This window comes from Amborella trichopoda, chromosome 13, assembly GCF_054954075.1.
Source record: "Amborella trichopoda isolate Santa Cruz 75 chromosome 13, AtrichopodaSantaCruz75HAP2 v2.0, whole genome shotgun sequence".
Classification (NCBI taxonomy): domain Eukaryota; kingdom Viridiplantae; phylum Streptophyta; class Magnoliopsida; order Amborellales; family Amborellaceae; genus Amborella; species Amborella trichopoda.
In genome coordinates this window covers 49,731,890-49,748,216 of record NC_142348.1, presented here as the reverse complement: position 1 = coordinate 49,748,216, position 16,327 = coordinate 49,731,890, and the positions used below count along the sequence as shown (strand labels likewise).

At 36.9% G+C, this 16,327-nt stretch overlaps 1 protein-coding gene across 4 annotated transcripts; it reads left to right on the top strand.

Annotated features, from left to right (window-relative positions):
* The first annotated feature begins 845 nt into the window (after positions 1-845).
* On the top strand, positions 846-15,660 carry LOC105421566 (pentatricopeptide repeat-containing protein At2g25580-like). Of its 4 annotated transcripts, XR_002282973.2 has the most exons (4): positions 846-2,600; positions 14,248-14,328; positions 14,417-14,581; positions 14,776-15,219. XR_002282973.2 is itself a non-coding variant. In XM_088856787.1 (2 exons), exon 1 carries the CDS (start codon positions 1,075-1,077, stop codon positions 2,593-2,595), a length of 1,521 nt encoding a protein of 506 aa, XP_088712913.1. In that variant the 5' UTR covers positions 846-1,074; the 3' UTR covers positions 2,596-2,600; positions 15,591-15,660. The 4 variants fall into 4 exon arrangements, 2 of the variants coding, with proteins under 2 accessions (XP_088712913.1, XP_011627731.1); XR_002282972.2 differs by having other exon boundaries at positions 14,248-14,581; positions 14,776-15,293; XM_088856787.1 differs by lacking the exons at positions 14,248-14,328; positions 14,417-14,581; positions 14,776-15,219 and adding an exon at positions 15,591-15,660.
* Positions 15,661-16,327: the final 667 nt, after the last annotated feature.

Here is a 16,327-nt window from a genome sequence, read left to right as displayed (position 1 = left end):
TGTTTTCATTATGTGTTCCCCAATAAGGAGGAGGGATGCCCCAAATTTCATCTCTAAATGATTTGTAAAAAAAGATTAAACTTCAAATACTTTGTGCCATCTTATCAAGATAAGACTTTTAAAGGCTAACTTGTAGTACGATGATTGTGCCCATTCAAGATCATATGACTAATAAATATAGTCACATATATAAAGGTTCTATTTTAAGGGTTGGACGGTTAGATCTAAGTGCTTAGAGACCCAAAATGCAAATTTTTTTATTTGAAAAGACCCATCTCAAGATTTCAAGGTGGATCCCAAAAAAAACTTGAGATAAATAAAAGAGCATGCATACTATAGTATACATCTACTCCTGCAAGTCATAAGATAAGACCTATTTGGAGAGGTTTTTCTTCCATATAATTTTTTTTGAAAACCACCTGAGAATCATTAGATGATTATCCTAAATAAAAAAAAAGAAATTAAATTTTGAGTTTTCTACCACTTAACACTTAGTTCTTACCCTCTAAAAGTTAGAATGTTTCTTTTTAATCTTGAAACATATTTGCATAGAGGGTATAATAATGAATTTTTTTTATTGAGGTTAGTCGGAATAAAGAAATCGCATCCAAAAAATTTAGGGTCCTAAAATTAATCTTATATAAGGTTTCAGGGAGTAAAAAATAGACATTAGGAGTAAAAAATAGACAGACTGCATGAGCATGAAATCTTTTGTCTAAATAGAACCTTCCAAATGGGCAAGACTTCCATTTGAGGAGCAAATGAACAATGTAAACCCGCGGGATGTGCTATACGTACACGTCAAAAAATTAGCTCACAAGTTTCATTTTATAGAGCCCGACGCCTTGAGCCTAAAACCCTAGTCCGTATCGTCTTCGCTTCATGGTTTCCCTCTGTCTATAGGAAAGAGAGGTTTTGTTTGCTAAACAGCGCTCTCTCTCCAGGAAAGTGAAGCTTTGTTTGCTAAACAGTTTGGTTTTGTTTTTTCAGCCCCAATCTCTCATCGGTCTTCTTCTCTCCTACCTCCACTGCTCTTGCATTTTCTAAGCAAAAGGCAAGTTTTTTTTGGGTATCATGTCCAAAAGGGCCACTCTTCTCTCTCTAAGAGCCATGGCGTCTTTCTCACAGGTAAGTCCCGCCCACCATCGGGCTTCTCTCTCGAAGCTTACAGACTCTGCACAAATACCATCATTTTCTACAAAGCCCACCACTTTGATTAGATACCTTTCCACAGCAGCTGCAAGAACAGCCTATCAAACTCAAACTCATAGTTCCAGAGAGAGCCCAAGAGATTTTCAGCAATACCCTAATGATTTTTACAGAGAAATGGGGGGTTTTAACAATGTTGGTCCTGTTAAATCTGATCAAGAAGCAATAGAGCAGGCCCAAGATACAGGGCCAAACGGTACTATAGAGGAGCTGGATGCTTTTATGAAAGATGGTAAGCTCAAAGAAGCTCTAGAAGTTTTGGGGTTAATGGAAAAACGGGGAGTTTTTGTGGATAGTGGATGTTATCTGAGGCTTTTGAAGGCATGTGGTGATTATAAGTCTATAGAGGAAGGCAAAGCTGTTCATGGGCACATAGAAAGGTCTAGCAATTCAAGAATTGAAGTGAGAGTTTATAATCAGATTCTGGAAATGTATTCAAAATGTGGGGCTATGGATGATGCATATCAATTATTTGAGAAAATGCCTCAAAGAAACTTGACATCATGGGACACCATGATACATGGGTATGCAAATAACCTATTGGGAGAGGAGGCCATAGATTTGTTTACTCGTTTTAAATTGGCAGGTTTAAAGCCTGATGGCCAAATGTTTCTTGGGGTTTTCTTGGCTTGTGGTTTCTTGGGAGCAGTAGATGAGGGGCTTTTGCATTTGGAAACAATGAGTAGAGACTTTGGAATTACACCCAACATGGACCATTATGTGGGCATGGTTGATTTGTTTGGAAAATCGGGTTACCTTAATGAAGCACTAGAATTCATTGAGAACATTCCAATTGAACCTAGTGTAGATGTATGGGAGAGATTAATGAATCTAAGTAGAGTTCATGGTGACCAAGAAATGGGGGATGTGTGTGCTAAATATGTCGAACTATTGGATCCGTCTAGGCTTAACGAACAGTCAAAAAAGGGTCTTTTGCCCATTAAAGTTGAAGCAAAGGAAAGGGAGGTGAAGAAAAGTAGTGCAGAAAGCCTTAGAGAGGTAAGGAGCAGGGTTCATGAGTATAGAGCGGGGGACACTTCCCACCCTGAGAAGGACAAGATTTATGCTCAATTGAAGGGTTTGAGTGGGCAAATGAAGGAAGCTGGTTATGTACCAGACACTCGTTTTGTGCTCCATGATGTGGACCAGGAATCAAAGGAGGAAGCTTTGCTTTATCACAGTGAGAGGCTTGCTATTGCTTATGGTCTCCTTAGTAGCCCAGCTTGTTCTCCAATTCGTATAATTAAGAACCTTAGGATTTGTGGAGATTGCCACAGTGCATTGAAGATAGTATCAAAACTTGTTGGAAGGGAGCTCATTGTGAGAGATGCCAAGAGATTTCATCATTTCAAGGATGGTTTGTGTTCTTGCAGGGATTATTGGTAAACAAGGTAGCCAACTGGTAACTTATTTTTATTTTTATTTTTTGTGTTATTTTCTCACAATTGTGAGGAATGAGGATCATAGTCATTGTGTCCTGAGGCAGGTTTTGACCTATAAACTATCCATTGTTAGGCTTTGTGCCAATGATCAGATCTTTTATCTGTAGGAAAAAAAGGATTGGACTAAAATCTAATGATTTTAGGCAGATAAGGAAAATGAATATACTAAGTATTGTATCCATTTTGTGCCTCATTTATAACTTGTTAGAATTACTTGTTAATCCATTTCCAAAAAGTTTAAGTGGATTGCAGAAACATAAAAGAGTAGGTTGTTTTGCATATCTATTTTACATAAATAGGAAGTGGAGTTTCATGGCGTGTGTGCAAATAGAAGGTTTTATTTGTTCTTTTTGTTTGTATGTGAGTCAATGTAAGGTTCCGTCTCCGAAGTTAAAACTGCTTTTACTTTTACAAACCAATTAACATTTCAAGGACTTTCAATTCATCAAGAGCGTAGCCACAATTTTAGTTTAATGCCTTGACAGATTTATAAATGTAGATAGCTTGGTGCCTGCTCCATCACATCAGCATATATGCATGCCAACATGTAAACATCATGCTTAAGAAGTGAGAACACTTGAACATGTGCATGATCATGCAACCATAAAATGCAGACATTGAGATTTTCTTGTTTTCCTTTATTTTTAGACTGTTTTTAATCGGTAGCAAAAAAATTTCATTCGATATAAGGGGAGTATTTACATAATGAGACAGAGCACGTGCATGAAGTATAGATGCCGAGAAGTGTGAACCAAATACATAGTTACATACAACAAGGTGTGGGATAAGATCCTCAAAGGTCACATCCGCTTTGATCCACCTTTTTCCAAAGGATCAGCAATCTCATTGATATCCCTAAGAAGGTGGTGAAAGGATGCGGTCAATCACTTGCAAATCTTTAAAGTGTCTCCATTAACCTCTAGAAACTGAAGGCTAGTGTCACGAATCACCTTCTGTTGTTAGTGGTTTAGATAGTCTTGAGAGACTGACGCTAACCCTGTCAATAGGGATCTCGCTAGTGGTAGAGTTATATTAGCCTAGTAGGTAAGAGAAAGCCTTAAATGGCACTCCATCTCTGAAGACACCTCCTGCTAAATGTAGATCGGGGTTGGAAAGGTGCAACAATAAGGAGAAACTGCCAATTTTCTTGAACCTTATATGCCACTTGAATCATTGTATTTCCGGTCTCAAGATTATGGGCTTACTGATTCGACAGGTTTTTGTTATAATATCATATCTTCTTCCCTTGTACCCCATATCTGTCTTATACTCTTCTCATTATTATCGCTAAAATTGATAATGTTTCTCCCCTTCTAATTCACCCCAGTGGCAGATCTTGAGGAACCACCTTCTAATGTAAAAGGCACACTCAAACCATTTTAGTCCTAAGCCAAATACCCCTATTGATGGTATCTGTGATACTACGAGGCACCTTTAAGACCTTGGTAACATATCTTGAATCCTCACCTCTCACTCATACTGACTGTACTTGCCTTTTATATCCCTTCTTCAGTGCCCTGAGTCCTCCCCAAATGTCCAATGCAATTTGCTTGATAATGCGTTATTCTTGTCCTTCAGTCTTCTAATTCCCAACTCCCCTTTCTCTTTAGATTTTCCATATGATCATCATAATGGCGTGCCATGAGGTTATCACCATCTCATAATGGATTGGATGGCTATGGAGGAAATGGGTCCCACCAAACTGTCATTTATAGCATTGTATGTTCCCACTCTCTCTCCATGTTCCAACACACTGATTGGACTGTGGTCATCCTTGTTATTATGGCCATATTTATGACATCATAATTTTTCCTTTAGATTGGAGTATGTTCACTGTTTGTCATCCAGAAATCTCGACCTGACTCCATGAGCTCCTGGGTCTTATAAACAAAATGCAAAACATGACCCTAACCGGGAATAAATGGTAACAAATACAATTTTAAGATAAACCATAGAAAATAAGAGAGTCAATCATATAAATTAAAATTTAAAATTATAACTTTATATTCATTGCCTATGCAGTTGTACAATCATTGCACATCATAGTTTTTATCTGTGTCAAAGAACAAATAAAGATAAAAAGAATTTTTGAAAAACATAAAAGTGGAGCTTACGGTATATCTCCAATTAAATAAATGATCTTTTATTAAGGAAAGCAGGAGGGATTGGATTTTTAGGGTGCACCTTCTATATTATATTATTACATGCTAAATAGAACAAGAGTTTCTTGGATTTAGTTTATCTGCTAAAATTAGTAGGAAAGAATGTATCTATTAAGTATGTAACTATCATACATAGAATTCTTTTACATTATTGGCGTTAATTTGATTTTACTGTGATTTTCTTTTGAGAATATCAAGTGCCAATATTATCTCAGATATTATCACGATAAAATGAATTTATCGCCATAGTGTGGGCCTGCCCAATATTATTTCGATTAAAATCTCATATACGATAATAACAGACAGCAGATTATTTACCCAAAAAAAAAAAGACAGCAGATTGAAAAATAAGTTCTGTAAAAACATAATTAAAACGCAGACTTTTTCTTAAGTTGCAATGGAGTTCTTATCATTCTTGAACACTAAAAATTTGGAAGGACCTTAAAAATAACTTAGAATTATAAACTTAAAAAAATAATAAATCAGTATCTAAGAAAGTATTCAAATAGGGCTAGATTTTAGAGAAATTGCTAAATAATAGTGAATGTATACTTATTCCATGTGAATAAAATTCCAAGAAATATCTGACAAAAAGAACCCTAATGATAACATCCTGACAGAATTTGTTTATGATAATGTCACAGTAATAATAATACACTAAGCATCAGATCGCTTGTGTTTAGAGTTTGTAGAGAAGGTTAAATGGAAAACTGGAAAGGGATGAGAATAATAGGATGGATTAATGAGAGATGAGTGCCACATAAATGAGAGATGAGTGCCACATATAGACAGAAAGTGAATAGCTTTTTTTGTGGAAAGAAAGTTACTCTTTATTAGGAGAGAGGGTTGATACAGAATATAAAAACAAACATTAATGGGAGATCGACAATCACACTTTACACATACCGAAGTTTTTGTCACGCTTTATGGGGCAAGTTTACGTAGTCGCATCCTAGTTCATGCATTTTGTTATTTTTGTCACTTTGCAGGGGGCTTAATGTTTTTTTGTCAAAAAGAGGTTTGCCTAATCTTCTGCTACACACAATGGCGAGCACAATTTAGGTGCAGGAAGTATAGCACTGGGGCAGTCAATCGCTGTTTTCACTGCTTTGTCAAAAACGAATCACTTCTCGTAATTGTGCTTGAAACGTGTTTTAAGGTGGAGTCCAAACTTGGGGCTAGAAATCAAAAGTTACAAACCCGACCAATTCAATATACTTGATGGGATCAATTATGTAGCCCATCGGGTCTTTCGAGTCTGACCTTGAATCTCTCACAAGCAGTTTTGTACCTGAAACCGCAACCTAATTAGGCATCAGGTTGGGTTGACCTCGATCAAGTCCTCAGTGACCTGATTGGTTCTACCAGCATAGTTCCTAGTTCCATTGACATGACTAAGTGACCATTTTGTCCCAACTAATATGACTCCATAGGAGCCAAGAGATTCGCTTTTCTAAAATTTGACGTGCAGGCGTTTGCTGCAAGGACGGTCGACTGGATATGTTTGCTACAAGGATGGTCGACTGGATATCAGAGGGGGGATCTTTGTAGCTACTGGGTAATAATCCTGCTAAGGTGGCTACCAACCTCATCCAGTTAACTCCTGTATAATCAAATTTGCATGAATTAATCCTTGGCCATAACACTTGTTGAGAGTCTCTCAAGATAATTTTGATTATTTGTTTCAGCCAAAGAGGCATCTCAAAAGGCTAGTTTGTCATTGGTGAACAAAAAATGTGGGTGACCACAACACCTAGTGCCACTTTTTACTTTTTTGCGAGGCCTATATGATTTGGCCTTTCTTTTTGATGGAAGAAATAAACTGACTAGAATGCCATTGAAAATGGACCTGTTCTCTAGGTACACTGTCATCTGTAACAAGTGAAGATAACAACCAATATGTGGGGTGCTCATTGATTGTGAGACAAGGGGCTTCATCTTCTGGCATTCATAGATCCAAAGGACTAGAGTCATTGTCATTCTGCCTTTCCCAGGTATAGAGGTCTCCACATTGGGCTTCTCTCGCCATATCTACATTCTAATACAACCAAGGAATGTATAGGCAGCGTTATCTCATCGTTTGTACCATCATTAGGAATGACATCGTTTGCTATTCCAATTCAATAGACCCCACTGAAATTTTGTGTGTCGTGATCAAACTTCCCACTGACATAGTTGTGCTTCTGAAGAACATCATCTTGTGCCCGTCCATAATTTATTTATAGACAAATAGTTTTGGGTAGCGTATTTCTACAATCAATTGCAAGCAACACAGACTTCATAATGTGGAGCCCAATCTGGTGCTTTCCATTTGCTATTTGCATCATATAAGCTTCTGGAGTTGGCTTCTGAAAATGACATTTCCTTTCCACAAGAGAAAACTCAACCATCAAAAACATCTCCAAACTAAATATTTAGGTTTTCAATTGAATTATTCAATTCAAAACTGCCTTTTTCTCTGCCAAGATTCTCTTCTGCCAGAAACTATTAGAGAAAATTACCATCTTTAAAGCCATCACTACTGGCTATTTTCCAGAGTAGCTGCCGAAAATTGAGACTCACCTGGAGCAGCCAAGGCCATTACAATAGAACTAGGAATATCCCCATGCAGTTAGGCATCATATGTCTAAATTATTGGATTTTCAGTAAAAGCATACCCAGAAAGTTCCAGACATCCTTTAACAGGATTGGGGGGCAGATCTTCTGGTGAAGCATTCAAATCATCTTTTGCAGGAAAAGAAGGGATCTCATTAGAAATTGCACTCTGTTTTTTAGATCCTTAGCTTTCCCATGCTTCTATAGTTGGTAGTTAACTTCTCTGATTTCCTATAGAATACCTTTTTGCCTTTGGCATTTTTGGTTAAATCCTTGATAAGGGCTCCCTAGATGGATCCATAATTTCTTCAGAGAAGAATCAGTAAATTTTCCTCTCATGAATGGCCATTCCTTTCCAGAAACGAGCATGCTATTTTTTAGGGCTTGTTCTGGTCCATCCAGTGAGCAAATGATACAATAAAGTTGGGTTTTCCAAGGAGATGAATCGTCCACTGGGTAACACACAAATCAAGCCTTACAAAAAATCAATTCGCTTAACGCTAATACCTCATTATCCTCATATTTATCTACTGTCCAAGGGGAAATGAAACCAATGTCCTTTTCCTCAATCATGTTCGGAATGTTTCTACATCACGCATCTTATTTGTTCAGACAAAAGTGCCATCTCTGGAATAATCGGAACCAATGATGCAATTTACTGTTTGGTCATGCCATTCATGCATCCCATGGATGAGTCATTAGCTCATAGGTATTATTGATGACGATTGACCCCTCATGGACTATTCTTGTGCCAACTGTGCTCATCCAATTTCCTCTCTCTTTTTTTTTCCATTTTATTCTTCTTTCACTTTAATCATTCATTTGCCACCCATGCCAATTCAAATTTTGATTAGCACTCATGGAGTATCTTGTGATGAAGATACTACATTGCCCAAAGGCCCAACATAACCATGCAGTAAGAACCATGGTACACTTACTAGATGGATTGGTTTCAAAGCTCGGATATTCTTTATTGTGGATATCTGCTGTATCCTTTGCACTCCCACTTTTGATAAATCTACCTTTCAATCCCCCACTGATTGGAACCCTCTCATGGAATTTTGGACCTCCTCTGTGAGGTCACTGTCAGTGTATCGCATATGTCCATAACTCCTAAAGAAAGTCTATGCTCAATATTTCTTGATTCAGGGCTCTATAACAGCCACCAGGCAATTAATCCATTTTGAACCTCCTCAAATCTGTACTGCAGCCAACTCGCCCTCTGTAGGAAAAGCCATCATAAAAGTGGGTCTATCGACTTGGCTGGTACTTATAGAGATAAATCATCTTTCCTTGTTCAAAATGTTTTAATCTCCTGAATCATTCCCATTTTCCGTGCTACGTTCCTGCACCCTCTTCCCAAATTGTTTCCGATACTTGTCTCCTTTGTGTAAGCTGTGGTTTAGTACTTGCATCCTGATGCTTTGATCATTTTACTTTGCATTATGGTGCTTATTAAGAGCATATTGGTTTATCTATGACTTAAAGGGAAATTGTTTTTGGGTAAGTAAAAAGGGCAAGTCAGTGGGGATTTGGGCCCCTATCCTTTGGTGAGATTGGAGTCAGAGACTTCATTATAGGACTCGTTGGTACTACCTCCAAGGCCCCAGCCCATTCTGGAAATGCAACTTAAAGGGAAATTAATAATGTAACTTTTCATTGCATCAATATGTCTCATGATCCAGTTAGAGCTTCAATTGTTGTTGGGTGTGTCAGACTTAGGTAAACACATTGTTCAGACATTTGGATAAATAAATTTAGAGAGGGCACATACTAAAAGCCACCAACACATTTAGAAAGGGCACATACTAAAAGTCACCAGCACCCACACATCTGATTGCAATCCCAAGTCAACTATATAAAAATCTTATCAAAATAACCTTGCATCAGATTGTAATATCAGAAATTTCATAGTCTACTCAAGTACAAATACTAATGTATTTCTATTATGCTATCTCTTGTTAACTTAGGCAAAAGGTGGTAGCTATGTAGCTTATATATTGAGCATAATTATAATGTCTGGTTAATGAACCAGCAAATTTAATTATCAATAGAAAAAAGAAGAAGAAAAGGAACACATGACTGGTGTTCTTTTCGGTAAATAAGAAAAAAAAAGAAAAAGAAAAACTTATAGCTGGTAACTAATAACTATCTTGCTGCATCCAACAAACTAAATGAAAAGTTAATCGTCAGTCTCTAGTCTTGGTCCCAAAGTTCAAGAAAACGGAAACGGCTGCCCAGGCAGTTGGGGTTCCCAATCGTCTGGGCGGCCACGGGGAGGGTGTGTGTGTCAAGGTGGGCTTGTCAATTATGGGATCTAATTTCGTCTAAACTAAAATTTACATGTTTAAAAATAGGAAACTGTAAAATTGCCAAATTTTGACATCCATTAGCCATTTAAGCGAAAATACAAATTTACATGTTTCAAACTTATAAAACTGTAAATTGTCAAATTTTGTATTACAAATTTAAAACATAGCAAAAAATATGGGAACAAATAGTAATATTTTCAAATTTGCATTATAAATTATAAACAGGGGGGCATGCTTAAAAATATAAAACTGTAAAATTTCCAAATTTTGACATCCATTAGCCATTTAAGGGAAAATACAAATTTACATATTTAAAAATATAAAATTGTAAATTGTCAAATTTCGTATTACAAATTGTAAACATGGCAAAAAATATGTCAACATATAGTAATATTTTCAATTTTGCATCATAAATTATAAACAAAAGCAAAAAATACATTAAAATAGATTACGAATGTCAATTTTTCATTATAAAATATCAACATAACCAAAAAGTACAGACAAAAATATATTATAAATTTCAGTCTTGCATTAAAAGCTAGAAAAGAAGCCAAACATATCATCATCATCATTGTCTTTTCCCAATTAATTGGGGTCGGCTATAGGAATCTTGGTTCGTCATTCTGTTCTATTAAAGGCTATACCCTCAGTGAGGCCATAAGTCCCCATATCTTTCCACATAATATATTATAAAATTTTGATTTTGCACTATGATGTAGAAACATAGCCAAACATACCTAAACACATGTTATAATCACCAAAGTAGCAAGCGCTTCCTAAAAAAAAAGAAAAAACTGAAGAAGCTTCACCATAAATGTGATGCCAAAATTGCACAAGAAAATTACCTTAAAAAAATAACATAATACAATGCTCATAAAAAAAATAAAACCTTAACATAAACTTTTAAATCTACTAACCTTTCAAAACCCAATCGAAGTAGGCTTCAGTCGCTTCCTTTGGGATGCCAAAACCTCTCTTTTGCAACCTTTTTGGCCTCCAAAAAGATCCGTGTCGAATGCCTTTCGATTTCACAAGAATTGAAAACTCTGAGTTTCGCAATCGATTTTCAAAAAAATTTAGATTCAGGGTAAAAAACAGGTGTTCTTGGGAGGAAAATCACTCACTAGGATTTTGGGGGGCCAAAATATCCCCCATAACCTATTTCCCCCCTTTTCAAGGGGGGAAAATTAGTAAAAATCCCTTTTTGGTGTGGCCTATTTTTGGCTCGCCAAAAGGGCCCAGGGCGGGCATCTGCCTTGGCCTATCGCCACGTCCAGGGCCGTATAACCCGAGAGCGGGACAGTGAGTCCCGCTGGCTGCCCAGGCAGCTGGGTGGGCGATTTTTTGAACTTAGCTTGGTCCTATTGTTGAATGCCGAGTTTGATAGTGAACTTATTCTCTACCGGCATTTTATATATAGGAAGGTTGTAGAGGTCCCTTATCTCATGATACGGTTGTAGTATCAATATGTTTCTAGCTATCCTATTATACAAGATCATTAACCCTCAAATACACGATGCATGATGTACATATTTCGACATTAGAGTATCCAGCCCACCTTTGCCTCTATAAGCTCTAATATGGCAGATTAGTAGTTTAGGTTCCTAAAAGCTTTTTATTCTGTTGGGATCCTATGTTTGGGCTCTTTCTTTCTTGCATATATACTCATAGAAATGAGAATGGACTGCATGATGCTTTCTGGACTTCCATTGTTTGCAATTAAAGATAATTAATTCCTGTACCAATATTTTCTTAAGGCTTCCTTTTTACAGCATCTTGATTAGTTACTGAAAGATTAAATATCCATTTAATCATTCATCATCATCATCATCCTTGCTTTATTTTGAGTTAAAGAAAATAGTCCAATTTTCCTAGTTGCTTGAATGAATTTCTTCTTGGAATTAGTCTCAATATCTGCAATATCTTCGACTTCGTCTTCGGTTTCTATTGTGCTGCATATAAAACCCTTGGTGCCTTGGTGTTGACCCTGAGGATGCTTTACTTATCTGTAAGAGGCACTGCACACAAATTTGAAGTGCATGATGGACATAAATAATGTTCCTCAAATATCTTAAGGGAGAACTGGTTTCCTTTGACCTTTTAATAGCTGCGCTGATCTGGTCAATACTCGCCTCAATATACATGGCCTCGTTTTGTACGTCTTCTTGCTAACTGCTCTTGGTGTAAGTGCTTATAAAGTGAAAATACTGAAAGAGCCTTTCTCAAAATTCAAATATACTCACATTACATGCATCCTGTAATGATGTAACATATACCGTGTGAGATTGCCACTTTGCTTTGGTTGGTTAGGCTTTTACGTGCTCATAGCAGATGCAATATTTGTAGGGATGATACTTGGTCCCATAAAGAAAGGGTGCTTTGGATGAACTCATAGTCAAATATCATATATATATATATATATACACACACACATGGGAAGCAGAAAATTGAAACCTGTGGCGCACGGTCTCACTCTTGGTTCATCTCTATGCTCTCTCTTGCTGATGTCAGCACTATTCACATATGTGTCCTCTCTCTTTCTCTCTCTCTCTTCCCCTTATTCTCTTCTCTGTTCCCTGATCTCTCAAAAATCCTCATCTCTTTCAAAGTTTTAATTTCTCTTGAAAACCTTAATTTCTCTCATTCATCAGTCCCTGCTAAATTTCAGACATCAATCGAGAAAGAAGCTGATGCTTGAAGAATTCAACCGAGCTTCCTCTAAAATGTTTTACTAGGTTTTGGATGGGCAAGATTTGATTGGAGAATTGGCATCCAAGGAAACTAATAAAAAATAGCTATAGGCAAACTCTAGATCAAATTGTAGAAAGAGTTGAGAATAATCAGCCAATGAATGTTCAGGCAAGAGTCCCTAAAGGATTCTAGGGATCAAGCAGTGCTAAGCTTGTAGACGGTAGTAAAATGAAAGCAACAAGGGTTGAGATAGATGGTCAAGATGAAGAATTTTAGAGAGAGAGAGAGAGAGAGGAACTCTTTGAGAAAATAATTATGCCCCACATTAATCTTGTCGTGGTTCTTTCATTGTATATATAATAATAATACAATGGTGTAATATACACCTCACTATCTTGTCATCTGCAATATACAATTTCTTATCTTGTCATATGCAATACACACTTTCCTATCTTGTTACAATTTCCTAATTTTGTTTCTATTACTCGCCCTCAAACTCGGCTGGGGAGGCATTTGAAGCTCGAGTTTGATGCAAAGATCTTGAAAAACATCTTGTGGCAAAGGTTTGGTGAAGATATGAGGAAACAAAACGAGTGATAGGTAATCTAAGAGCAACCATTTTATGCACAAAATGGTAGTCTAACTCAATGTGCTTGTCTGTGAGTGAAAAACAGGATTAACTGTCATGTATAGAGCACTAATATTGTCACAAAAAAGTGTTGGTGGCTGAGGAAGAGGCAACCCAATATCCTAAAGAATAAAAGAAAGCCATGCCAATTCTGCAGTAGTAGATGTCATAGATCGGTATTCTGCCTTCAGCATTGGAACGAGCCATAGTCGATGGTTTCCTAGCTCCAAGATATGCAGTTGGAACCAAGATAGGTACAGGAACGACGAGTGGCTGGGCACCTAGCCCAGTCTGCATCAGAGAAGGCATATAACTGAAGGGAACTAGCAGACAAGATTCTTGTACCACATGATTGTGTACCATTGAGATAATGAAGAATCCACTTAATTGCTTGAAAATGGGCAATTGCAGGAGCATGCATAAATTGACACACTGTATTAACACTATATGAAAGGTCTTGTCAACTTATGGTAATGTATTGGAGTGCACCAACAATGTTTCGATAAAGAGATGGATCAGGAAATGGATCAGAATTCCCATGAATATTATTTTTCATTATCATTGGTGTTGAAATAGGTTTGGCACCGAGCATTTGAGCACAATCAAGAAGATCTCGAGCATATTTGCTTTGCGATAGAAAATTCCACATGAAAAATAAGATACCTCTATGCCAAAAAAATAGTGAAGAGGCCCAAGATCTTTTATTGCAAATTCCCTTCCAAGTTGGGAAATGAACAATTCTAGATGATCTGAATTATCGTCAGTAACAATAATATCATCAACATAAAGGAGAAAGATAATAATGCGTTGAGTAGTGCGAGAAACAAATAAAGATGAATCAACTATGCTGCAATAAAAGCCCAATGATAATAAATAGGCACTAAATCGATCAAATCAGACCCGTGATGCTTGCTTGAGGCCATATAAAGCTCTTTTGAATTTGCAGACATGATTAGGATATTTTGAGCTCATAATTATGCTCCACATTAATCTTGTGGTGGTTCTTTCATTGTATATATAATAATAATGCAATGGTGTAGTATACACCTTCCTATCTTGTCATCTGCAATATACACTTTCTTATCTTGTAATATGCAATATACACTTTCCTATCTTGTTACAATTTCTGAGTTTTGTTTCTATTACAAGATATGCTTCCTAACTTAGCGAGAACCATAACATAAAACTTGCGTGGGTTTTCTCAATAGTCCTGAAAACAAAGTTACATAGAGAAGTGGGTGCAAAAGCGGAAATTTCGGTGAGGACTGAGGCTATGGACCTTCATATGGGTAAGCTTCTGTAGGTCTCAATTCTAATTTGCAAATGGAATTGCAATTTGGAAACTGAATCAGGCAAGGGAAACAAAACTTCTTGTAGAACGCATACGACCGATTGTAAAGAAAAGTCATAGTACTTCCACAGTAATGGGTAGCTCAGTGCATTATATAGGCAAGGCTTCCCAAAAAATTTCTTCAAGAACTCAAGGACAACGAGCTAGGAAATGCGAAAGGTTTACGGTGGAGAGATCTTCACTATGTACTAGTATGTCACTTTTTTTTGTCCTTTGCATTCTGATTCAAGTTCTCTATTCTTTCTTCTTTGTTTTTCTTTTAAATAAATAGTTCTCAATTCTTTGATATAGGAGACACACTTCCTTTGATATCTTAACGTAGTTCGACTATAATTAGTTTGCGATTGATAAATCTGTGTTGTTGAGACCATCCTTTCGTCTATAGGTCCTAACAGGAGAGGATCCGAAGGAGTATTCCTAAAGATGAGTCATTCTCCAAATGAAGTTCTCATCCAATCATGTTTGAGGATAGTGTGGATGCCAATAATTTCTGATCTCTATTGGAATCAATTTTTCAAAGATTTAAGTGATGCCCATGACGAGGCTGTTCCTTTTGACAAAGTTTGGGGATCGTCAGCTCGTGGATGTAGCAATATTGTTCTTTTCAGCCATTAATCATTTATTCTTGTGCCTGTACTCTTCAATTTATGAAGAGCAGTGTAATGGGATATTTTGGGTGACTCATGGCATGGAGTTCAATAGTGAATATCACATTTATTTCATGTGGGTTAAGGACTTTCTCATCTATATTGGTTTATCTAGATATAGTCAGACTTTGGAATCAAGCAAACTACTTCCCCCAATTGTTTCAAGTAATCGGGTTCACAGCCTTCATTTGGTGAGTTTAAGTAGCTTTATTTGTATGATATTTTTCAAGATAAAAAATTGATATTATTGCAACTAGATTTCTGTGATGGCAACTGTTATTGATTCATCTCCTTCTGGGTTTCAATATTTTGTAATTGTGGGATGATGTTTTGCAGGGATATGCAATACTTGAATATATTAAAATATTTTTCCTTTCATAAGAATCTACTACAATGGATGAGAATTCTAAAATAATATTATGAGATTGGATTCAGTCGAAGAATATACATCAGATGATTTTTTTCCTGATAATATGCCTTTACTCTAATTTAGGATAATTGAGCATCTCACATTATTCATCACTCATCAGCTGTCTTGTTCCTCATTGAATAGAAACTGGGCTACAAAATAGGCTGCATGGATATATGTTAGATTTCTCAAGCACTAGTGTTTTCAGTCGATGTTGTCTAAGGTTTGAGCCGACTACCATACTACTACCTTCTATTGTGGATTATTTTGTCATGATATCTACCTGCGAGCTCTTCTGTGATTCTATTTCTAACTGCACCCTTTTATAATACTTTCATCGACGTGAGTTGGAGCGAAATGCTCCTTTGAATGGGAAGAGTTAAGATTGTTTGTCTAAGGCCTCCTCAAGAGTTCAATCACCCTTGATGATTTTCCCAACATCCCGTGATCCTCTTTGCTTCGAATTGCAACTAAGGAATTGCTTCAGTGGTTAGAGATGTGCATCCTAACAAGATGTTTGCGGGCATGCCTGCTGTGGATGTCGTATGTGTGAAGCCAAATTACATGTGTGCCACTGTGGCAGATATGCGTGTTGTATTTTTACTTTTCATTATCTTGTTTTTAGCTAATCAGATTAATCCAATGGTTGTAGTGAATGAGTCATTGTAGAAGCTATTCTCGTAAAAGGAATTGAAAATCCTTTTGGTTAGAGAAAGAAAGTGAGAGTATGAGTTCTCTTGTGGGTTTATTGTGTGCCACGTTCAAGAGATAAAGAGTGTGAAAGAGGAACCCATTGCATTGGGTTTAGCTGTGCTGTATAAGGGACATTTTAGGGAAAGAAAGAGCTCTTTGTTTGAGGGCCTTGTTTCTCATTGTAACCT

Bases quoted from the DNA above. Each gene is read 5' to 3' on its own strand.
- LOC105421566 (XM_088856787.1), top strand. From the start codon at position 1,075: ATGTCCAAAAGGGCCACTCTTCTCTCTCTAAGAGCCATGGCGTCTTTC.